Source organism: Melanostigma gelatinosum, assembly GCF_949748355.1.
Source record: "Melanostigma gelatinosum genome assembly, chromosome: 18".
In the NCBI taxonomy this organism is placed as follows: domain Eukaryota; kingdom Metazoa; phylum Chordata; class Actinopteri; order Perciformes; family Zoarcidae; genus Melanostigma; species Melanostigma gelatinosum.
In genome coordinates, this window is record NC_136651.1 from 21,136,369 (window position 1) to 21,162,111 (window position 25,743).

Here is a 25,743-nt window from a genome sequence, read left to right on the forward strand (position 1 = left end):
CAGAGAACAAACACTTAGTGACCTCACTGATCGGCCCCAACATTAGAGATTTTTCGCAGACGATCTTAATCTATTATACGCGTATTTATGAAGCAAATTTCTACGACTTCCAAAACTTTTTGGGTTATTTCTTTTTCCAAAATGTCTCTAAGCCCGGAAAAAGAATTCCATGACTTTTCCAGGTTTATCATGACTGTACGAACCTTGAATAATACGCAGCTATGCAGCTGGGCTGGTTTTCCACCACCCCCAGGCTTTTGTTAAACGTGATCACAGGGATGACTTAAACACCCCCCCCCCCCCCCACCACAGCAAAGGAAGGCCCTCTGGCCCCATTTCCACCAGCATCAGCCCTAACCCCAACATGGTGAGTCATATGGCTGCGAGTGCTCATTAGTAATATGCTTCCACTTCATTCACTGCCTTCCGGTTCTTCTTCCATACCATGCGCTCACATAATTTTAGTAAATAAACTTGTGATACAAATTGCTCTCACAGATTTTTAAAAAATACATAAAATGCTGTCTACACAACTGGCCTGTTGGAGAGGTCTGTATCATTCTAGGAAATCAGTGATTTCACCCGATGACTGTTTTTAGCCCCTGACAAGAACAATACGATCACATTCACAGTGCTGTAAAACTGGTGGGCAGTTCTTCTTCGTATTGGAAGACTGTTTACTAGTTATTTCCACTGGTGCAGTCGCAGATCAGACGTACGTGGTTGTCGATGACATCATCTTGGTCTGTCACAGCCATCACGGTTTTTGAGTGTATTCCTATAGAGTGGTCTCACTGGATAGTGCATCAAAGGTTCGTTACCTGGCCAAATTGAAGGTTATTGGTAACTTGGATCCCTATACGATGAGTGCAGATGGTTTCAGTGCCGATCCTACTTATCTTCCATCGGTAAACTACGCCAACATCTACACGTATCTCGTGAACACCCCCAGTCCTTACACGAAAGACGAGTTGGAGAGCTACAAAGGGCTCAACGCTTATAATCAGTTTGTCAGTGGATGGGTCCGAGACGTCAACAGTCGTCGAGAATTCTCATCTCGTCATTGGAAGGGTAAATATATACAGATCTGGTCAGATATTTAGCAATATTCAATGTTTACTCAGTGCAAACAGACACGTGTGTTTGTTTACATTGTACATGCACGTCATTGTGTGCGTGTGTGTAGGAATTCACTTTCAACTAACCCCTAACTTCACCCCCCCACACACACACACATATATATATGATCTGACGTTAAACTCATATCAAGCAATGCTGAGGCTGCATCTCTGTGTTTCGCCTGTTGTACACGCTCGACACGTCTCTGGTACCGACTGCTGTCACGGGCCGATGAAGCTTCGGTAACCTTCTCATGTCCAAGTTTAATTTATATTTCCTTTATTAAATACTGTTCACAAACGAATTTGTAAATAAAATCACTGAGCACTTATAAAGTGATCCGCACATACTCTAGTGTACGCCAAATTCCATTCCTTTATATCTCGAGAGATGCGTGACAGCCATTTCTCGCGTCGTCGCTTGGATAGCTCCTTCGTGTCATTTCCTTGATGTGTAATGACCGCTGGCAAACGAAAGAATGATTTCTTGTCTCTATCAGCTCTGCTGCCACAACCAAAGACAGCACAAAAGTTCACCACCGATAGGTTATGCGACTCAGCCGTGCATGCCAGTGGCTTTGTGTGTACTCCAACATGGCCGACAGCTAAACTGTGACGTCACACGAGACCACTCTATACCTTTCAGGCAGTTTGCATTCACTTCAGTGCACTATGAAAACTCACTTGCAAACACTTGAAACAACAAAAGCAGACAAGATGATGCTGCTGTGGATGGCCTCACTCCAGGATGTTTACATTTTGATTTGTATAGTGCAATGAATGGAAGCCAATGGCTGCCCTAAAGACAGGAAAACCACATTTAAAACACCAAACCCAAGCCAGGAGGGAGATCATTCAAAAGGACCAAATTGCAGTTAAAAACCCACCCAATGAGTTTTCTATGAAGGCAAATCACTGTCAAAATCCGAGAGCGCAAATGAGATCCACACATGCATATTTTACTTTAACGAGCGCTTTTATGTCACTCCGCGAGCAAAATTCCCGCTAGCTCGCAAGCAGTTTTTCTTTTTGACAGTTAGTGGGCGGACCCAGTCGCCATTGTATCCCTACATCTAATTGGTTACAATCCTCGTCTTGGGATAGACCGGATATCACTCTGGCTCAGACGCTAGGGGGAGATATTTTGGGGGAAAATAATGTACATTTTACTGCACGGGTACTTTTACTTTTTGCTGACGATAACATTGACTAAGGTTTTGAATGCAGGTATTTTACTCGTAATGGATTATTGTTTCATCAGTATGGTTAGTATGTTTACTGCAGTGAAGGATCTGAATACTTTTTCAACCACTAACTACTTGTCATTGATTTAACAGTTAATATACAAACAGTGGACCCTAATCTTGGCTCCAGATATTTGAGCAGGTCCAAATTGCTGCTCATATTATATACAACTATATTATATCTCTTCTGTAAACACAACAGTATGATTAAATATGATCACATCATGTTTTAATCAATTAAGATCAAAGAGTTGATTTGAGCTGTTTGTCACAAGAGGTTTGACTATCAAACACACATTCTCTGTAATAGAATGATGGAGTGAATTTAAACCAATCTGAGCAACTTGACTTTAACACATTTTTAATTATTGTATTTAACAACTCGATAAACATAATTTGTAGTTCATCAGCCTCTACAGTCTGAAAAGTTTACAAAACCTGTCAGACAAATGTAGAACATCCTGGGATGTAGTGGAGTGTTTAGTGGCGGATTGAAAAGCACCTCTATCAGACCGCGTGGAGTCAGAGTGGGTCCGCCCACTCACTGTCAAAAAGAAAAACCACTCGCGAGCGAGCAGATAAAAGACTTTTGCTCGCGCGAGAGTGAATTCTGCTCGCGCGAGAGTGAATTTTGCTCGCGGAGTGACATAAAAGCGGTCATTAAAGTAAAATACGCGCGCGCGTGGATCTCATTTGCGCTCTCGGATTTTGACAGTGATTTGCCTTCATAGTTCTCGTTGTTTGAGTTTGTGATGGATAACAGTGGAACACGCAACACACTTTGAACATGTGATATGTTTATTACATGTGGAAGACTATTTCACATGGGAAGTTTTCCCAAAGGTACACGTGAAAACTTCTTATAGTATTTTCTATGTGAAAGGTATGTTCGTGAACAATGACGGACACATTTACTGGTGTATGAATATTAAATAAGTTACCATATTAGAATTGTGTTCAACAGAGCTCCTTCAGCCCTCACTGAGGTCAGAATAACATCGTGAAATGCTGCTTGCAGAGCCAATAAGGGGAAAGGAGAGGGGGGGGGGGGCAAAGGTGCTAATCATTTAGCGCTGCCCCCCCCCCCCCCCCCCCCCCTTCACTCCATACCAAATGGTAAATCCTCAAAGCCAGAGCTGAAAACAGGAAATCTCTAAATCTCTACGAGCCCCCACCCCCCTTCCCCCAAATTAATTAGCATGACTAACAAAGACGCGAGATCCCCCCGCGAGCTATGCGTTAATTAACATGACAACGACACAGTGGCCCTTTGAGAATCTTCTCTCTATGAAGAGTCGGACACATGCCAACAAGCTGAAAGAGGACAAAGAGCCTTTAAGTGATCACGTAACCCCCCCCCCCCCACACACACACACACACACACCTAAAAACTACCATACACATCAGCAACGTCATTGCGAACTGTGCGCGAGCAAATGCTTTAAGGAGGGCGACCGAGACAATAAACTATAATGCCCACTGTTCTTCAATAAGCGCTCAGAAAGTTCTCAAACTTCATTAAGGGGCCTCCAGTCAGCACCGTGTGTGGAGGTGCTAGAACGCTGTTGTGAGGCGCGAAAAGAGTCTTTTTTATGCCAACGGGACGGAAATGTCCAGCAAATAGGACGGAGTGTCTCAGACCACCCGGAGAGCGTTTTACTCAAAGTACAAGAAGAGTGCAACATCCTCTCTGCACACGGAGAAAATACGAGAATGGCGCAACTCTTTTCCACTTTTCACAACTGAAAGTGATGCAAAACAAAAGTGAAGTAAGTTCACCACATCTAGCTGTCCTGCGGGTTGAAGTGGACAGCATGTTGTATTTCATTCTGTCTTTAAGGAGCTCTCTTACCTTCACATCTCAGGTTTGGAAACAAGAAAAGCATCCAGATCAAACTCCTCAGGGAGTGCGCCATAGCGCCAGATTCTCTCCCACAAAGGAGACGGAAAGATAGTTGCATCCTTCTTTCCTTCTTCTTCTTCTTCTACTTCTGCTGGAACCTTTTTCCTTCTTCTTGTTTTTCTGCAGTCAGCACCCGGGCCCGGAGAGAACGCGCACCGTCCAGGTCGCTGCGGAGATGCGTGTTCAGAGAGAACCAAAACGCGTGTGTGTGTGTAGTCCAGCAGAACACGTCGAGGGCCGCGCGGGTCCCTCCAAGCTGTTGGTTTCTAAAGTAGCCTCTGTCCCCCCGGCACTGAGACGAGGCGAGCTTGGGGAAAACTGGAGCGGACGCACGCGCGCACTTACACGCGCACGGACACGTTTGCGTACTAGAGACAGGATGGTAGCTGAGCAGTCAGATCGCTGCACAACTCTGTATAGAACTCAAAGTTAGTTCAAGATCGAGACTGAACCACCACGCTCCACATCATTCATGACTGAGACTTCAGACTGAAGGTCAGGCTGGTTGTCATGCTCTGATTATGGTACAATATTTTGCTTCCATAATGTGTCTTCTTTAAGATTAAAACAAATCCCAAATACACATGTGCGTTTATTTTACTACTTTGTCGATTTACTTCTGTGTATTTCACCTACATTTTCTAAAAGTTACCATTGGATCATTTGCATATTTAAACATCACATTTCAGAACACTTGTATTAAAATAAATAATTGTCATAATCAACTGGGGAAGTTTCGTTGTGATATACATTAGTGCCTTTTTTTGTTTTACCCTGTTCAGCTTCAATGTCTTGCAAAATATGTAATTTAACAAAACATATCTTTAAAGGCCGTTTTCTCTAAATTAGTTTTTTTTCTCAGACTGAGCCAGAAATCTCCACAGCTGCTCTTACATTCACCAAACTTTACACTTTCATTCTGAAGGTTTTTACAGAGGGGTTTGTTCATATATCATCATAACCTGATTTAAATATATTTTATTCCTTGAAATGTGGTAAAAACAGATAGTGTACAGCTGTTGGCAGTATGTTCTGACATATGGGTGAAACAAAGCGATATCCAAAGTTCTGTAAAAACATTTGACTAATACCTCAACAAAATGAAAAATATTAACACGTAAAAAATTGATTTTGAACCTGGCTTCATACAATGTTCAGATTTCTGCAAATTAGCAAATATAAGAAAATGCTTAATTTCAGAAAAGATGTTATCATTATAAAAGTAACTGGGTTGATGTTAGTAATCCGCTGTTGAAGTTTCATTGTGATATCTGTCTCATTCACCTGTAGTGTGCCGCTCAAACTCCACTGCATTTATCTGACAGCTTTACCTTTCTACAGTATTTCATCGCCTTCCTGTCCAGTGAAAGCCATGTATCTCCAGATGTGTTGATGTTGAATGTTTGTGATAAACTGAAGGATGAAGTGTTCCTTTATGTGTTGAATACATTCTTCTACTTCTTCAAATCAATAAACTTTTTTAAAAGCCTCTTGGGTCAGCTGGAAAAAGAAGGCAGTTTGTTATTTTTAGAGAAAGGTGGTTCTCACAGATACGTTACAAACATATATCTTATAGAATATGATGCATTTCTGTAGATTCAACCAACAGTAAATAAAGGAGTTAAAAACTTCTAGAGCAGTAAAATAAAACATACACATTCATAAACATCATATATATTAATAAAACACTGATAGGGAATATTTCACTGCACAACGAATACTTTTACTTCAAGTGCTTTTTGCTGATACGTCCATGCTATTACTTCACTAAAAACTTCAAATGCAGGACTTGTACTGGAGTATTTTCAGTGTGGTAATAGTTATTTTACTTAAAGAAGCAGTGATTTAGGGACATCTAGTGGCGAGTACAAATACACAGCCACTCTGCAGCTCATAAAATGCATGTTGTTATAGATATATTGTTACATATGTTAAATACTTCAAATGCCCCAATGTGCAATACTGTTTACACTTTAATGCACCAGAAATAATGATCAAATATGTGACAATATAACCTTTCTGCTGCATAATGAATGTTTACTTTGATACTTTTACTTGAAGTAGAACTCCACCTATATTACGCGTTAAGATCAGTACTCATGAGTACTACTACTACTCATAATACAATGTCTTCTGTGGCTCTGGATGATGTCATAATCATGTCCTCAGCTTAGGCTTTAAGCCTACAAATATACAACTACCGTACACTTAATTGCTGTGATCACCACAGCAAAACTATTTTGTTCCATCCTCTTTTCAAGCTGCTGCAGCAGCTACTCAGTTTGCCCGGTGCATTGCATTGTGGGAGAATTGTGTGCATCAACAGACAAAAATGTAGTATGCACACTTTTTTAGTGTGGGTATACTTCAGTCTGTCACTTGTCCAGTGTGAACACACCATGCTGAAAACCTGAGTCGAATTAGTATGTGGCATCAACAGTTTCATCAGACAAGGAGGGGTTAATGAAAAGATACTTTAGGTTGCATTGTGGTTAATGTAGGACTAATAGCAGAAAAAGTTCAACCATTCCTTATTTCTTCTGTGAGCACCACAGGTTAAATAATGCATGGGGCTTTTATTTTGAAAGGGTGGGGAGAGGAGACAGACAGACAGATGGACTGAGCGAATGAGTGGGAGAGACAGGTCTAACGATCTTCACTGAATATCTCCTAGTCGTATGTGTGTGCCTGTGTGTTTATAAACTGCACTACTTAGCTCAATCTAAAACACCTGTGTGCCTGCAGCTACACGGAGATAAAGCTGTCAAACAAATCCTCAAAACCCCCATAACCGTAGCTCTTATTGCTCCGATATTAGAACTGGAGAGGAAGGATGACTTGAAGAACAGATCATGTGAAAATTGTGTCTGTATTGTAAAAAATGTGGCTTCACTGGAGATCTAGAAATGTTGTATGGTTGTCTGAGCAAGATTTATTTTAAAGTAAGAATTAACATTGGTCTCTATGGAGCAGATTTTGGTTTTCCTCTCAATTAGAGGCTGTTGTGCCAAATGTGTACATCTGTTGGATTCCACAGTCATTTGTCTACGACAAGGACACGATTAGCTACATTTCTACCAAAAAGTATGCATGAAGAGTGAAAATTGTGGAATCCGTGGGAATATAGAAATATTTTTCACAAGATTCTGAAGCTCCTCTTCACTCTAGCGATGACATCACGCAGTCTGAGCTGCGCAATACACACCCATTATAAAGTCAGAAAAGGACTGAAAAAATCATGAAAGTTAAAATGTGACAGTTCAAAAAGTTTCTCAACATTTTTAAGTTGAAATGTATGTAACTCAAAGTATGAGGAAGAAGAAGGATTTGAAAGTTGAAGAAGTTTTTGAAAATGTCCTCCATAGACATCCAATTCAAAATAAAATTGCAAAAAGCTTAATAATTCAAAAAGTTTAAAGGTTAGAAACATGAAAACTCACAGCTGGCATGTCCTTAAAGAGCTGAACATTTTGATATTCAAACGGTTTCTATAGCTTAAAAAATGTGGAAGGAAAAAAAAAAAGAAACTCACAGAAAAAAATAGTTGGAAGAATAAAGATTCGAGGAACAATAGTTTGAATGCTGAATCAGCATTCCCACAAATAGGCAGCCCAGAATATTCCTGCCCTATTTGTAGGTGTTTGAACTCTATACTCAGGTCATGTTGTGGAAGAACTTGTCAAACTGTTTTGACCCAAAACGAATGCATGGCTATTCCACATCCACACACAAAACACCACCATACACCAGAACTCAATTTAAATCATATATATATTTACATTTCATAAAAGTGAAGTCAGAATGCAATGACTTCTAACAAAAGAGAAAAATCAAAGCACAAAAAAGAAAAGAGGTTTAAAACTCAGCGTCTACTTGTGGTACAACAACCAGTAGCATATAAAATCACAACCCTTGTCTACAGTTCATGTACTAGTCGACTGCAAACAATAAATAAAACAATAAGATAAATGTGTCCTCTTTGGTCAGTACAGGAAAAGCAACAAGTCATTTGGTCCGTCCAGATCAAGTCGAACTCTCACTGCAGTTGGTTTTCTTTCACAGCGGGAAGTCAACTGCAAATCATCCTGCTGAAGGCCCACTCTTACATTCATAACAACATACAACACGTTATGACACATGAAGAATGAGAACACGGAGAGAGGCAATGCATTAAGAGACAAACGAAGAAGCGAGGCTAGAAGGTATACGGTGTGTTTAACGGTGGAGATCCTCGTGGGGATGCGTTCAGTGTACAGGGCTCACAGTCTGTGGTCGGGAGTGTCCTCCTCACAGTGATGTCCTACCGGTCCACTGAGTGGACCCCTGCCAGAGCTCCAGTGAGGGCTGCTTAAAGTTTCAGAACACTACGTGGTCATTTTAGGACAGCTGAAGCCGCCTCCTGGATACAAGACACGGCCTTCTGGATGTCCTCCTCTGTCTGCTCGATGGTGACCACCACTCTGATGCTGAGGACACACAGGTGGAGCAGTCAGACAGTGTCCAGGCTCACGGGTCCACTTCAACATTTCAACACTCGTTTCCATACCCAATCAAACATAATAGGCTGTGTCAACTGCACAGTAAAGTGGAGACTCTTACCTGGGTGAGGGGAGGAAACGCTCCTCTTTCTCCAGGTAGCGAGCCAGAGTCAGAGCCACGTGTCTCTCCAGACACTGATGTAAAAGAAATATGGAAACAACTATGAGCCACTAAATAATAATATTAGACATTCCTTTACCCAGCCATTTGGGGTGTTTCCTGTGGGGTCTTTAAATTCTGAAGACGTTCAGGGTTTTTTGGGAGAGTTTTTCCTGTACCGATGCGAGGGTCCTGGGACAGAGGATGTTGTATGTGTACAGATTGTAAAGCCCTCTGAGGCTAATTTGTGATTTTGGGCAATAAAAAATGAATTGGATCAAACAAAAGTGGACTTACGTAGTCTACGATGGTGCGGAGCAGCTGCATGTCAGAGTCTCTGGAGCCAGAACTTCTCTCCAGCTGTAAGTGAAGAGCCGGGGCAAACTGCACTCCAACTAACTTCAGACCTGGAATTCTGTCACACATCAGGAAAAACACAAATCATGACATAATGCAACGTTGTTATAATAGACTATAACACGCATCTATTCAGCAACACTGAAGCTTTGAAGACTATTTCATTGTGAATTAATATGTGTCCTTGTCACTGCCAACTCCGAGTATTAACCAACCCTCCAGCTCCAGATAAGGCTCTATGCAACCCTGTCTTCTTCAAAGGTAAGTTCCTATACAACTAAACTGCATTCTCAATTAAGTTCAGAGAGAAAAGTAGTTCCTCATGGATTCCCGTCACAATCTACTTGCTTAGGTTTAGGAAAAACATCATGGTTTGGCTTAAAAATAAGTACGCCAAGGAATTTAAGTTACAAAAGTCAGTTACAATAAGTTGACATTGATTTTGGTTTCACACGGGACACGAAACGCAGCCTGGAGCTGATGCCAGCTGACATTGGGCGAAGGCAGGGTTCACCTGGACGGGTCCTCCAGACTATCACAGGGCTGAAACATAGAGACAGATTCACACATTCACACCTGCACCTACAGGAAATTTAGAGGGATCACTTAACCTGAACTGTCTTTGGACTGTAGGAGGAAGCCAGAGAACCTGGAGAGAACCCACACTGACACGGGCAGAACATGCAAACTCCACACAGCAGGGCCGTCCAGCCCGGGAATAGAACCCTACATGCAGTGAGGCGACAGTGCTAGCCGCCACACCACCTCAGGGCTGCGCGACTATATTTCAAAGAGTACATTTTATTTAGACTGCACACACGTTTTGTTACATAGAGTCTGTATCTTCAACAGAACGAGACGGCAGAAGAAGGCGTTAACTGATGCAGTCCCGGTCACATGTGTCATTACAGAAAACAGCTCCATAGACGCTGTGGTGTTGTGGGGATTTTGTGGTGTGTACTGAAACCTGACCCATCGTGACATCCCAGATTCTATTTCCTCCCACATTAAGTCGTGTAAGAAAAATAAGTAGAGGCACTGATGATGTTTCATGTCATTCTTACACATCTTGTGCTTCCTAAAGGATACGCCTTCTGAGTTGTATTTGTAGATTCCTGTGCAGCTTTTATCTCTATGAAGACACGCGTCCATTCGTAAAGACTCATTGATCTTGTAGTTGACAGCGATGTGTGGATAAAAGATGTTCTTGGTAACCGACCACAGAGAGTCTGCATTAGTGGAACTAGGTCAGACTGATTGTTGGTACAGGTGCTTCTCATGGGTGTGTTCCTTCTCCTGAACCTTAAACCCAAATGAGCTTTGGCTCAGAGAGCGGCGGCTTCGGTTCTTTTGGGTGATGATGGAATGCTGAACCTGGTCTATTGATTGAGGAGAAAGCACTTTTTGAACTGGGAGCATGTATTCATCCCACAGGAGCCTGTGTGTGAGGAAATATTCTGAGGCCTCATGACATCACACACCAGTAATGCACAGGCCTGTTGAAGTATCACAGTGTGCTTCAACCATAACACACTGGAGTTAGGAACAGTCAGGAAAAAGGACCAGGAGGCCACTGAGGGGAACAAGAGCAACCGTCTGCTGCTGATGTGTGGAACAGAAGGCTGCTGTAAAGTCACTTCCTACAGCATCTGTGTCATTCCAGTCAAAGTTATTTCAATATTTTGCACCTACATTTAAAAAAAGACGTTACATTTGTTGGTGCACTAGCACTTTTTCATTCCCTCCTCCCATATTTTGCACCTCTGGACAGGAACGCCTTGAAATACATATTGCATGAGACCAAACACACAATATTCAGTGGTGCCACATTTCTCTGTGCTTTTTAAGTAAATAGGACGTTTTAGCAGCTACAGAAGGGCCACACAATTTCAGTAAACACCCCCTTAAGTCTGAGTTTTTAAATGTACAGAATTGGTAGTTATTACAATCATGGTGTCCAATACTAGAACGCTCTATTGTCCCCGATACCCGAACGGACCAATATCTGATACCACTGTTGGTATCGGTGAATTCCTGCCTAGTTTTAACAGCAGCAGCTCAAATTGAACGTCTAGACAAATTCACATGAAATAGAAGTCTTAACTCACCCCTGTAACGCCTTGTAAACATGTTGGCACTTTTCCCTCAGGACGGTGAAAATGTCTGCAAAACAGATGAAGACAGACGGATGAGTGGACAGAACTGATTCTCATTTAAAATGTACTTCTAATCAGCGGGAGATGGAAAGTATGGAAAATGCACAATATAATAAAATAACAGAGCAGGACCTATTCAATTTAAGAAAATAAAGTAACTAAAAATGCACAGTATATACACTAAATATAATCATTTAAAATTAACTAAGTAGGAAAAAATAAACATAACAGAAGTGCACAAGATCGCCAACCGCAGCAACAACAGTGTAGCAGTGTTACAGTCTTGTGTTTGTACAGGCCAGAGGTGTTTTATTATAAAGTCTAATGGCAGAGGGCAGGAATGTTTTTCTGTATCTGTCCTTGTGACAGCGGAGCTGAATCAGTCTGGTGGAGGAAGTGCTCCTCTGTCCCTGCAGGAGGTGGTGGAGAGGGTGGTCCGGGTTATCCAATATGGATCATAGTTTCTTCAGTGTCCTCTCCACCACCTCTTCCAGATTGTCTGCAGCCAATGATGGAGCCGGCCTTCTTAACTAGCTGATTAAGTCTGTTGGTGTCTCCGGCTCCAATGCTGCTCCCCCAGCAGACTACGGTGACGTACAGTGCACTGGCCACAACAGCTTATGACAGCTCGGTTAAAATACAGACTGCTGTAGGTAAATAAATGTAAGGAAGTAAAACTGTATTTATATGGCACCTTTATTTAAAACACAAAGGGTTTCACAGTAACATCAGTGGAGAAATCACAGATACCAAGTGCACACAAGAGGAAAAGGTGGAGAGAGGAGAAAGCAGTTGAAGGCGGAGCCTGTACCTGGATCCTCCTCCATGATGTTGAGGGCCTCGATGGCAGCAGCAGCCAGCATGGGAGGCAGGGAGGCAGAGAAGCAGTAGCCCTGGCCCGACAGACGCTACACAGCACAAGAGAGAGAGACTTTTTACTGAACCACATTCAGTCATTAGGATTGGGATTCTGACACTGAAACCAAATATTGTAATATCCTAGTAAAAAAACAATACCTACAAATGAACCTAAAGTCAAAGTAGTAAATAGGAAATAACTGACTGCGCTTCATTTCACCCCGTTGAAGTTCATATTTGGTAGAATCACTTTTGACAGCACCCATTAAAAACCCTGTGAAGAGGTTTCACTGTCAGCGAACAGCTTTTCTGGACTGGAGAGAGGTCTGGACATTCCTGCATAGCTCTGTCTTTACAAGTGGAGTTGTCTGCAGGAAACTGTTCACACCTCATTAAACATCTATTTTGGGATACTTAACAGGCCTCAGAGAACTCCCTCAATAGGACTGGTTTAACAGTGGACTGTATTAAAAAGTAACAGACCAGAAATGTAGACGCCATCCAGGGAAAATACCAAACGCGTAACCCCTGTTGTAGGATTACAGATGTGCAGGCCATGCACTGTTTTAGAATAACAGCTGGGGACAAGCCACGAGACTAAACTGCAAAAACTGACAAAGTGGCAGCTCGTCATTTATTCAACTAGAATGGATAGAAGCTGGTTGGATTTTACCTGGTGGTCGATGACAAAAGAGCGTCCACAGCAGAAGCCTCCGATGGAGGCCACGGCGTTCTCCATGTTGGCGCTGATCAGGTCAATGTCATCGATCTGCATGGTAAGGAAATAGTAACATGGTACCATTACACACAGGAGGCACATGTACAAAATGGAGACAAATAGGCCCAACGTGTTTTTAGATTTTAGAGACCGGGGCGAAACAATGATGTAAAATGCCGAGCTAGTAAATGTAGCAACTCACCTGAGGCAAGTGGTAAAAAATAACTCTTAAACACTTTATATTTAGATGTGAAAGTAGAGAAGGATTTATCATTTTTATTCATTCATTCATGTGCAAAAGCAATGTATGCATGTGCACTTCATATTTCCTACCTCATATGTGCAATAATGTGTACGAGTTTAGTTTGGTGGCGTTGGAGAAGATGTGGGCAGTTTGCTGCCAGTTTGAGAGTAAGATGGCTAAAACGTAACAATTAACTTCAGTTTTTGTTTGTATTTGATGACTAACAAATCAAACAACTTGGAAAGGGGAAAGTAAAAATCTACTTCAGTAGATTACTGACCCACTTGTCCGACCAAGTGAAAAAAAAACTTTGAACCCTCTGGATCCCAACGTCACATTAGTGCTCTCCTTTTTGTTTGTCAGAAAAGTTTATTCAATTAAATCTATTATTTATAGTAATATAATTCTTACAATACATCCTTAATGGAATGTGGAACAATGAATTTGAGCATCACACCAGAGGAGGGCAGGTAGCTGTAGGTGTGACAACTATAGCATAAAAACCCCACAAAGTTAGAAATAAAAAACAAACCCAACAAGCCTTTTACTGCCACACAGCATGTCTCTGTGTACAGCCGAGTGTACTCACATCTACCCCAAAGTGCTCGGTGACTCCTCGGCCGTGTTCTCCCAACACTCCAAAAGACATGCTCTCCTCCAGAAAGATCCGCACCTTGTACTTGTACTTCAGCTTCACCTGGAGGTTTCCACAACACAACCGATGAGCAACAGAGCGGAGGCATGTAGGAATACAACAGTGATCACGCCATATTAGAAACGTATTCCATGTTTAGAGTAATGCAGCAGCAGTTCAGGCATCCACACTCTGGGATCTGTAGTTTGTGTTGTTCATCTTTTGTCTTGACTGTTGAAAGGGTGACTTTTAGACCTCTGTCAGGCTGACACATACTGTCTCCTTACCTGTGCTTGTCTATCTGTCTCGCTCTCTCTACACACACTCTGGCCAGGCATCCATTGAGTCTTTCCCAAGCTGCTAGCTTGGCAGCTGTGAGTGCTCATAATACCCATGTTTGTTTTTTAGCGTTCATTATAAAACTACATTTTACTTGATCACATCACTGAGAAGAGATTGAACGCATCATGCAAGTTAATTTAGCTTCCGTTAACGACAGCAGTGTAGCTCTGTGCTGTCTGCAGACGAGCCGGTCACTGCTATTACTCGGAGCAGTATGCATGGGAATGAGTTAAACTTGGACAAGTGCCTGATCAAGTTGTTCCAAATGTTTTTTAAGGCTGTTCCTCAAAGACTTATTTTGGACTTACTTCACTCACCAACATGTATGTATGTCTCTGTGGATGTGACGTAACCGTCTGTGCCGCCGTGTGCTGACATAAAACTATCATGTAACGTCAACCCACATGTGTAAACGTGACTGGCAAAAAAAAAAAAATCAGGAATATGAAACTGATCATCTGTCATGGCCGATCAGCTGAAAAACATCTGGTTTCCATCAGCAGCCGATTGATGCATCTCTACTTATCAGTTGGATCATTTTTAACATCTAGCACAGGGGTCGGAAACCTTTTCTACCCAAAGAGCCATTTTGCTCTATTTTCCACCAAATAAAATTTGTCTGGAGCCGCAAAAGCTATTTGATATCACAGCTTATAAAGCTGTATATATAGTTATATAATACATACAAAAAATATAGTTTGTATTTATGAAAATATAGAACAAGAATAAAGACAATTCTTTACATTTATTTGCAATTTTACCTGATATAACAACATCAAACTCTTATGAAGAGGAGAGTTTTCTGCAGCAGCTGAGAATTTGCTCTTCTCGCTCATCTCCAGCGTGACACTGTTCAGCACATGCTGTGTGCTTCTTCTGGAAGCATACAGGTAAGCCAGCATCGTTGGCAGTGAAAGCAAATGAAGACGTCCACGCAGAGTTAACTCTATTTTCTTTTCTTGGATTTATCCATTGATAGTTTACTGAGGGCGGGGGTCTGAAAATCATGATTAGCCGTTCGCAGGGAAAAGCTCTTGACAGGAGTAGAGGATTTAACTGCCTGTGGGAATAATTAACATATAAGATTCTGTTCATTCTTGCTTATAAATTATATTCTCTCTGAACACGTTTCTCTTTATGGAGAACGTCATGTGAGATAACTTCTTCAATTAGTGTAATTTCCCTGCTCTTCTTTCTATTTCCTCGTCTCTCCCCCGTGTGTCACGTGTGTTTAAACCTCGCTCAAGTCAGGAAACTTGTCAGAATACTCATATTTCACCTGATGTGATTTGCAATGCATTGGTCGGTGTGTTTCCTGCACCGCCGAACAAGTGCCATAACGGCTGAATAAGAGGCGCCGGTTAAAGTCTAAACTCGGTGCCCAATATGTATAATTCCGGCAACAGAGAGGCTAAAGAGCCGCAGGTTGCCGACCCCTGCTCTCTTCTTACTTCAGCTTCAACACTTGTGTGTTGTCCACCTTTTGTTTGTCTGGTTATGGCGTTTTTACACTAATTATGTACCTAACAGATAGATTTACTACAGAAAAAGAGAGGCCCGAGGGCTTACTTCAGACACACTCACACAGAGTTAAAACACCTTCATTATTCATGACGGCATATCAAAGTAATAAATACAAAAGCAAAACGGCCCCCGGTTTCAACTCACACTGTGTCCTCCTCACTTTGATATGCTCTAGGGCAGCGGTTCCCAAACGTTTTAGGCCACGCACCCCCTTCTACATCCCGACCGGGTTCACGCACCCCAACCCCCCCCCCCCCCCACACACACACACACACACACACACACACACACACACACACACACACACACACACACACACACACACACACACACACACACACACACACACACACACACACACACACACACACACACACACACACACACACACACACACACACACACACACACACACCTTAAAAAAAAAAAGCAACAGAGCCGCATAAAAATCGGACGAATGAGAGAACAGTTTGCTCGCGCGTGGCGTTTGTTTACAAGATAAAAAACACAAAAACTCTTCCTGCACCGTGCCTTCCAAAAGGTAACGGACGTAACGTTACGAAGGTAACGGACGATTGGCCAGATTGGCCACATCTGTAGGCTCGTCTACTTGCAGAGAGTAAAACTCACTCTTCTTCACGCGACCGACCAATGTAGCCAGGATGTCTTCGGACAAAGCATCGATGCGCGCGACAGTGTTGTTGGACACCGGGATCACGTCCAACTTTTTTGCTTCTCTCTCTCCAATCATACATTCCACCATCTCTTTAACATTTTTCCCTCTCCACCACCGCCTCTCCTTCTCCCTATTACACGGTCAGAATACTACCACAACACGCCGCCTGTCTCCGGCAGAAATGCGCTCATCCACGCACGGGAACAACACCGAGTTGTAATATATACCTCCATAACACCCCGCCACTCTCGGCTCATACCTCCCCAGCAACGAGGCACATCACCCGGTCACAATACCTCCAGAATGTCCCCCGGGTGAAATCCGGGACTTGGTTTTATGGTTCCGAGTGGCGCGCTCACTCGTTGGCGCCGGGACGCGAGGTCTCCAGCCGCCCCCGCCGTGAGGCACCCGATCGTCAGGTCTGTCAGCCCTCGGAACAGGCCGCGGGTCAACAACTTGTGGGTGGCGGGGTAGAGGCGAGGCAGATCACAGAAACATAATAAAGACTAGAGTACAGCAAAGATATGTTGATGAGAAACGTATTTGTACGTCAAACACAAACGTAATCAGGGAGAAAATACGTTTGTGGTAAAACGTAATTGAGAATGCATTTTAGTTTTGGGGGAACGTAATTTTTAGGAGACAGGACTGCACCGCCATTACATTTTTCCTCTCGCGCACCCCCTAGAGGCAGCTCGCGCACCCCCACTTTGGGAATCCCTGCTCTAAGGGGACATTATATGGTTGTGCATGTGCCTCTTGATAATCACTGAATCATTGCTCTCTCTGACAGCACCTCTGCACAGCTTATGAATCCATGAGATTCGTTTTATTGTGGAGGATGAGAAGCAGTCTTTCTATTTACCAGTTCAGGCAGAGGACAGATGTCTGCAGTGTTGATGTACAGACCCTCCACAAGAATAAACTTCCGGGTCACTCGGGCTTTACGAGGATTCTGCCACAGAAACAAACTATGTTAGTTTATGAGACTTTGACACAAGACAGTAAGGCATGAATACAGAGTGGAAACAGCATTATAAAAATACTGCTTACAGTCCAAACTCTTTGGGCCACATTTGCTAGCATGAAAACACAAGGGACATTGTGACACCCCCCCCCCCCAAATAAAACCCCTGAACTAACCTTCTGGTCCTCCAGCTCCTGCTCCTTGAGCATCCTCTCCAGATCCTCCATGTCGTTGTGTTTGAAGTATTTGATGAAGCTGCGGGACGCTTGAAGACCCTTCTGGATGGAGAAGCAGGCCGCCTCGTCCCTGGACACACGGAGAAAGACACAACACAAAACTAAAAGCACAACAAGCCACGCTGACTATAAACATATGCATAAACATATGTATAAACATATGCAGGCTTGAGATGGTAGAAGTGGTTTTCCTGTGCCGAACTTTGAAGGAACTAACAGTGCTGCCTGACAGTAATTGTAGTTACAGTCTTTATTTGTCATATGCACAAGAATTACAGTGGAGCCGTCATTCTCAGGCTCCCTACAACAAAGTAAAATGTGATTTGTTTCTGAGTCTGATCACTGAATCCTGGTTTAATAATGCTCTACACACATTAGCAGAGCCATTACTCACACAAAGATGATGTCCCCCCTCTTGGAGTAGGCAGGGATCGCACTGGCGATGGTCGCAAAGCCGTAAGAATAGATGATGGCTTCTTCTGTTTTCATGAATTTGGCCAGACGACTCTCCAGCTCCAGGTGAACATCTGGGGAACAGAAACAAGAAAGTAGTTACACCAGAGTTCACTGGGAATTTCTATTTACTGTGATAGAACATATTTAGGCTTGCAGGGAATAAACTAAAATGGTTCAATGAGGAAATGAGGAAAGACTTTGTGTGGCAATAAAAGACATTTTAAATGACTATTATGGCTTAATAACCACTGTGGAAGTGCCCTACAGCGCTGTGGGGCCATGGGTTTAGAAGCAAACCTCTGTTTTGTTTCTATTTTATGCACAAGCACATTGGTGATGTCATATACACTCCTGCCTACAAATGCAGGGAAGACAAAGACTGTTAGCTGGTAAACATGGATGTAGACAATCCAGGTCTCTTAAGTGACTTTGCAAATGTTTTATGGAGGAAGGAACTGCATTAGAGACATTTTGGTGTCCCCGCCCCTTGAAAGCAGACTGGCCAATCATAGCGTAGCATCAGTCAGCTCTGACCAGGATCAGACAACTATCCGGCTCTGCGCCATAGACTTTCATCAATGGTTTCAGATGTTTTTCTTTTTCATACTGGTCTTTGGATTTTGGAGCTCATCATGGTTAAACGTTGTGCAATAGTGATACTTGTTACCCAGAGAGGTTGGAAGGAGATACACGTTTCTACGTGGAGCTAAGGCTAGCGGCTAGCAGAGAACGTTAGTACATCATTAACTAGCATTAGCACTTCAATGCTAGCTATTGAAGGTATACTGAAAGTATACACATGCTGCTTTCCCTTTAAATGATGGTGACAGTGAATAAAGATCTAGCCGTCTTTACAGGAACACTGTTGTTCCTTCATTTCATTGTCTTCTGTCTCCAGGTGATGTGGTAGTTCACTTTTACACTGATCTGTAGCTTCTATCGTTATTTTATATAATTATATTCAAGGAGTGCAGTTAGTGACAGTGTGGGCTTCATGGTAGCTCTGACTGCTTGATGGCGTAGCAGTGGGGGCGGGGCTTAGCTTACAGTCAACTGTGTTTATTTGCAAGGAAACTCTGAAGGATATCTTTCAGATGTAGTTGCTCTCATGATGGCTCCATTTTTCTTTAGATTTGTGTCTCAGTGACTTTTTAGAAATCAGCCCAGTTTCGAGGGAGAACGCTGTAGATGGCAGCTGCTGAACAAGCTGCAATAGCGCAACATCAATGTACGTCCACTAAAAGGTTTTCTTTTTACCACTGACCGGCTCTGATTGTTATTCTAAGTGTCTGACAAAGTTACGGAAAGAACCCTACAGAGGATAAAAGTGCATTTCTTTATCTTTCTTTTTCTGTTTGTTTTCTATGTCGGGTGTCTTGTTGTCTGAAAACGACGATGAAAACGTGAGTGAGAGTTAGACAGAGAGGAGTGCTGGTGTTGTCACAGTTTGTTGTGAGGACAGAAAGCATAGCTTAGTGTTATCTAAAAGATCTTCAATATTGGTGGAATATTTAGCTGATTTCAACAATGTGGATGTGACGCGAGATTTCAGAAGGAGACTCCTCCTTGAGTGAGCCACTCAATGACAAAAAGTCTGGATGAAGTGAAAAGTAAAGAAAGAGACTATTTCTCTGTAGGGTTCATTCCATAATGCTGTCAGACACCTACCCACATGTTTAGCTCAGTGGTGTCCCTCAATAATGGGACAGCTGGAAGCTGGAATGGAATCACTGTGGAATCGGTGTGAGGGTTATTTGTGGTGGTGGGTGGATATCAATCTCACAGCACCAGAAAAAGGTCAAAATAAAGATGCAATTGATGACTCTAATACCTGACAGTAACAATAGTTTTTAAGGTGGACTTTTAAGTATTGTCTATCTTGATTGATTAAAATTGGAAGTCTGTATATACGACGAGAAAAAAAGGAAAAGCTGAGGCAGAGAGTGTACCAGACTGTGGAGCCACTAGCACTAAAAACAAGTTTTATGAACAGTATCTTTGGGAATGTGTTTTCTTGACGAGCGACGTCTCAGCCTATCACTATCAGCCTTGGTGGCTACTCAGGCTCCACCCCTTTGCAGAATATCCATATTTGAGCAAACCTTTGGAGACATACTGTGAACAGCCTCTGGGTTTACTCTACAGACTATTGAATTAGTGGATCGTGGATTGACAATAGAAGATGAAAAGCAGATAAGAAGTTTCCACTCACCAAAAGTTCCATAGAAGCCCCTGGGACCACATGTGCCCACACCATATTTCTTCAGTGATGCCAAAGCTTTTTGCTGTATTAAGGAGGAAAACAAATGGATTGGAAACGCTATTAAAACACAGATGCTCACTGGTAGCATGTCGAGATACAGTTAGTAACGGCTGAAATAATGACGACTGACCTTAACCCGCTCATTGTCCAGGAGACCCAGGAAGTTAAATGAAGCAAAGTTAATGCACTCTTTTCCATTGATGGTGATTTTGTGGCTGGGAGGCCTGTAATGGAAAACTGTCTGTTTAGCTTCCTGTAATACGCTGCAACAGTGTATAGACTTCAGAGCACACAGCAACACATTCACTGAGGTCTCTACTTCAACGAGCAGAGACATGAAACATGCTAAACCTGGGGAATCCATCAGTGAGAAACATGTCTTATTTTATTGGTGTCACAGTCAGATTCTTTGGTTTGGTTGATATTTAGTTTGTTTAGATGCATTTGACAAATAACACACAGGACACTGGTATGTTTAACGATGGAAAGAAGAGCAAGTGTCAGACACCGAGCACGTCTGAGAGTGTGTGGAGCATCCCTTTCCTCTTTTAGTCGGGTTCATTTGGCCCGATGACAACAGTACTATTTAACACAGGTAGGGGGGGTCCGGGCACCACTCTACATGTATAATACTATTAGGTGGGGAAAGCTACAAGAAAATGTGTCCCAATTAATTAAATACATACCATATCTATTTCAAGGCCTTTGATTTCATATTCGACTTAATTTATATGGTGAGGCGTCATATTGGTCAATATGAATCGTGTTGAGAACCATCTAGAATAAATAGTGGAGCAGACTTGGATGGATCCTTGGCTTCAGACAACATTAAAAAGCAGTGTCTTACCCTGTGACCACATCATAACTGAGGGAGGGATGGTCTTTGGAAACAGGAGGAACCAGAGGGTCCGGCTGCCATTCCTCAATGAGGTCCTCCTTCTCCTGCAACACGGAACCACATGACAGCGGTTTGGTTTGTGTCTCTCACACACACACTCACTCCTCTGTGCTGTGCTGCTGAGCTTACCTTCTCTGTCAGTTTATAGGTCTCGTGAAGTTTGTAGGTCTTAGAGAACAGAAGTCTGATGATCCACAGTATGAGGATCCCCTCCAGGATCAGGTGATAAGCCGGGGCCTGAGGGAGACGGGGACATGAGGATTATTTTGGGGTCAGACTGGTGAATGTGTGTGGACTGTGTATAAGTCCGGTCAATTGTTGTAACTGTACGGTCACACGAGGCGATGTTCTTGATGAATGTGGGCGGTGCCAAGTGGAGTCCACCACCACACGCGTCCTGTGCATTCCAATACCTATACTAGCACACTATTTAGTATGCCAGAAAATGATTTTGTATATCCCAATACTGTGTCAAATGCAGTGTACCAACATCCGCTCGCATTTTGCAAGCCAGCATGCTTTTCTGGCTATTCTGTCCCACAATCCTTTGCGTCAAAGATATATGAGCAAAGTTCAAGGTGCCATGTTATGAGGAAGTAGTCTATCCCAACTGAAGTCAAACTGCATGCTACAGTATGTACTTTGTGGGAGCAGCTGCAGTATGTACTAAAAAGAAAAAGTATGCGATTTGGAACCCAGCAGTCTTTTCTGTTGCTTGAGGGTCAGAGTTCACTAAAGTTAAACTCCACGCGACGAGAAGATGCAAATTTCGCTTCACCACCGGAAGCAAATGTTTTTATTTTCGTCTGCTTCGCTCGCATAGAATGGAAGTGAACCAGAGGCGAATATTCGCCCATGTTAATTTTGCACATGTGCAACGACAAAAATATTTATAACTCATGTTTACCAATATAATGCCATTCCCCAATTTGAGTTGTGGTAATCTGTGTCTGATAACTTATGTTGACCTAACCAAGAGATTTATTACGGTTTCTTTTTTTAACCAGTTGTCTTTTAGGGCCATCTGATCTTCTTGATCCTCTTTATTGTTTTATGAAATAGAAAGTAACCATTCCACTTCTTTGCATTATTTTGTCACACAATGCACTAGCACGAGAGAGTCAACCAGTCAGAGACATCCCGTGGACTAAAAACAATACGATTTTGCATATTTTTAGTATCGATACTTTATTAAAATAGCGCGCGATCAGAGCGCTCTGGCTGCTCCGCTCCCTGTCATGCTGACTGCAGGCATGCAAGGGGGCGGGGCTGCCCAGCGCGCGCACACTCACAGAGAGTGATCACAGGGGAGACATGGCAGGAGCTTTTGCCGACCGTTCTCGGCTTGTTGGAAAACAAGATGCCACAAGTATCATCTGGAAGTACTTTGGCTATATTGCAGACAGTGAAGGAAAGCCGACTGACCTACAGAGACCCGTCTGCGAAACATGTTTCAAAGCCACACAGACAAAGTGAGGCAACACGTCTAACACGGTAAAAGCACCTTTCAGACAGACACCGTGAACTTTTTAAAGAGTTCAAAGAACGAGGGGTAAGCATGAACACCCCCAAGCTCACCCATAGACAGCTAACACGAGCAGCCTTAGCCTAGTTAGACAACAAGCCGATATGATCTTGAGGTCACAATGCACACAAACGTGTACTAAATGAAACACAATTGATGCAAAATGGCGACATGCTGGCGGAGCCTGAGGGTGGATCTTCAGCTTATTCTTTTTATTTTTAGTTCAGGAAAAATAATTATTCCATGAATTCAGATAAAATATGAAGTGAAAATATCAAACTCACTATGCAAGTAAATGAAGCATTGTTTACCCACCCACTCCCACAGACAGCCAGACAGATGCCAGCAGAGTCAGCAGCAATCATGGCACCTTGTAGTTTCATTAATATCTTGCTGTAGGCTAATACTAATATTAATGCCATTTGTTAAGTGTTCAAAAAGCTGGGCAGGAACAAGCTGGTAAAAAAGGGAACCGTACAGATGTTTTATTTATTACAAGTATAGATAAATATACCAGTATCGTATCGTATCGTATTTGTGGTATTGTATCGAATTCTGGTATCGTAAGTATCGGTATCGTGATACTTATGGCAGGTATCGTATCGAAGTCATAATTTTGGTATCGTGACAACCCTACTCACGGGCCACAAAGTCCATGAGGGTTTAGTTCTGTCCCACTGTCAGCTGTGGAGTTTGATGGCTCTCTCACAGACATTTTGAGCCCTTTATGAACACTTTATATAGTCCGCATTTCTGCAGACTTTGTCTGAGGGAATTACCCACAATTCATAGCAACGTGACATTAAACATGGGGTTGCCAGTGGATGCATGGCGATGGCACATTGTATATTACATTTACATTAAAAATGGAACATAAAACCTCATACTATATAGACTATAATACACAGCTGATTTATTCATCAACCATTTCTTTTCATTTTATTAAAGCCATTTTGACAAGCCTGGAAGATCATGGAGTAAAAAGTATTAAATAAATACTTACAATGGTATATGATATAATGTTGTCATGGTAACGTGATATGTTGCAGCAAAGTGCTGTCCCATTCGTATTTACACCGTTTCAGTCTCTCACACTCAACCACTTAACAGGTGATGTCAGTAAGTCCTGAGGGTTCAGGGTTTAAGGCCTTAGGGGGACACTGGGACTGGGCTTGAGAGAACCTTAACTCACAGCTTCTATGATGACACATCCAGTGAAATAAAAAGAATGTTGTCCAGCCTGGTCTCATTCTATAACATTCCTCCATATAATGTAGAGATCTTACACTATGATGTCATAGAACTTGTGTTGTTTGGTTTTTCTCTGATACCTGCTAGCTTGTCCGATTCCTGAAAGTAATCACAGGACTTCATTTTCTAGTTGATTTTCTAGCATAGTTTAGGAGTTTCTCCTCAGTAGCTCAACACATGAAGCATTTTGGTATGGGCTAAAGCTAGTGTTACTACCAAGCAGGATATTTTCTCAAAAACACCAATTGTGTCGACTTTTAAGAACAAAACCACCGTTAGATGGATTTCTGTACACCTATAAAAGTAAGTTACATCACTTCAACTCGTCAATGTTCAAGGTCACTAAACACTACAGCACAATTCTCAGACGTAGCGGTAAATAACAGCATTTACACACAGAGGTTTACTATTAATCTTGGCTTTAACACTATAGTTAATCGGTTTCGATAAAATTGGATACTTCTGTGGCTAGCTACAGAATAAGCTGAAGATTTTCAAGGAACAGCAAACTTCCTTGTTCCTTCGCCTCCTCGCGCTGACTGGTCGCTACCACAGGGAGCAGCTAAAACACGACACGCGATTGGCTGATAGGTTGTTCAACGCCCTGCCCGAGCCGCGGATACTTCCCGACGGAGAAGTTTGCGATAAACAGCCCCGGAACAAAATTTAAATCATCAACGACTAGCTAAACATACGAAAAATGTACTTGTGAACGTCAGTGTCTACCCAACAGAGTTGCCGAAAGAAGAAACTTGCCTCGTAAAATGCTTGAACCATTTCCACCAACACCCACTGCTGCCCGGACGCCATGTTTATCTTCTCTCTAGTACGTCATCAATGCTGCATTTAGGTTCCACTAGAAAATTGTAGACCTGAGCGTCCGTTCATAAGAGACAGTAACCCACTGTCACATGACCTCACCAGTGTGTGTCAGTTAGGATAAAGCTGTATAAGGAACTTTCCAGGATATGAACTGTGCCACCGTGGGTTCTTATGGGTTGAATATCCAAAGATGGTTTAATCGTCATATGCTTCAAATCTCCACTATCTAAACAATTTCATATCTTATGTTTTGGTTTCTTGTGAGTTTCTTGTAAACCACTTCATAACAGTTTTAAAAGGTGCCATATCAATAGTTATTTAATCAGCATCATCTCACAATATATTGATATGAAAATGTTACGCTGTAGTATTTTAAGTTAACTATTAGCTATGTTATTGTGTCTCTACACCAGGTGATAGAAACCACCAGGAACATCACTGGTCTACTGAGCATCAGTGATATTGGTGAAAAGAGGAACCTGAGAAGAGCTCAAAGGATATTAAACGACTAAACCCACCCAGACACAAACTGTTCACCTGCTGCTGTCTGGAGAGAGATACAGAAGTATCAGCTGACGAACCACCAGACTTCAGAACAGTTTCTTTCCTCTGGCTGTGTGATTCTTTAATTCATCCTCCAACCTCCATATAGAATATTGTTTTGTTGTTGTTTTTTTCCCTATGTATCAAATTGGGACTACAATCTAAATTTTGTTGTGCAACCTTGTCGTACAATGACAAATAAAATCCTTGTAACCTTTAACTTTGTGTCTGTCTGTTTCAATAATACTGTCTCTGTGGAAACAATGAATCAATAAGGTTACAAGGATTTTATTTGTCATTGTACGACAAGGTTGCACAACAAAATTTAGATTGTAGTGCCAATTTGATACATAGGGGAAAAAAAACAACA

The 25,743-nt window shown here is 42.3% G+C and overlaps 2 protein-coding genes across 2 annotated transcripts in view; both read right to left on the reverse strand.

Annotated features, from left to right (window-relative positions):
• The window catches only part of ror2 (receptor tyrosine kinase-like orphan receptor 2), a 52,787-nt gene extending 48,324 nt beyond the window's left edge, over positions 1-4,463 (reverse strand). The window contains exon 1 of the mRNA XM_079290017.1: positions 4,215-4,463. Within this exon, the coding sequence (XP_079146143.1) occupies positions 4,215-4,323 (109 nt within the window). The 5' untranslated portion in view covers positions 4,324-4,463. The remainder of the gene's footprint in view (positions 1-4,214) is intronic.
• A 2,637-nt stretch (positions 4,464-7,100) lies between these two features.
• On the reverse strand, positions 7,101-24,839 carry sptlc1 (serine palmitoyltransferase, long chain base subunit 1). Its single transcript, XM_079288990.1, has 15 exons — positions 24,765-24,839; positions 21,362-21,469; positions 21,182-21,276; positions 20,465-20,558; positions 20,284-20,356; positions 18,010-18,142; positions 17,556-17,685; positions 17,278-17,367; positions 13,826-13,933; positions 12,948-13,043; positions 12,228-12,324; positions 11,369-11,423; positions 9,201-9,318; positions 8,865-8,938; positions 7,101-8,731 (listed from the first exon to the last, which is right to left on the reverse strand). Exons 1-15 carry the CDS (start codon positions 24,816-24,818, stop codon positions 8,638-8,640), a joined length of 1,419 nt encoding a protein of 472 aa, XP_079145116.1. The 5' UTR covers positions 24,819-24,839; the 3' UTR covers positions 7,101-8,637.
• Positions 24,840-25,743: the final 904 nt, after the last annotated feature.

Excerpts from the sequence above, each read along its gene's own strand:
- sptlc1 (XM_079288990.1), bottom strand. The coding sequence starts at position 24,818 with ATGGCGTCCGGGCAGCAGTGGGTGTTGGTGGAAATGGTTCAAGCATTT. Across the intron at positions 17,686-18,009 it reads AGGGGGGACATCATCTTTGT|GGACGAGGCGGCCTGCTTCT; the intron begins GTGAGTAATGGC and ends CCGTGTGTCCAG. Across the intron at positions 17,368-17,555 it reads AGGAGCTGGAGGACCAGAAG|AATCCTCGTAAAGCCCGAGT; the intron begins GTTAGTTCAGGG and ends TTTCTGTGGCAG.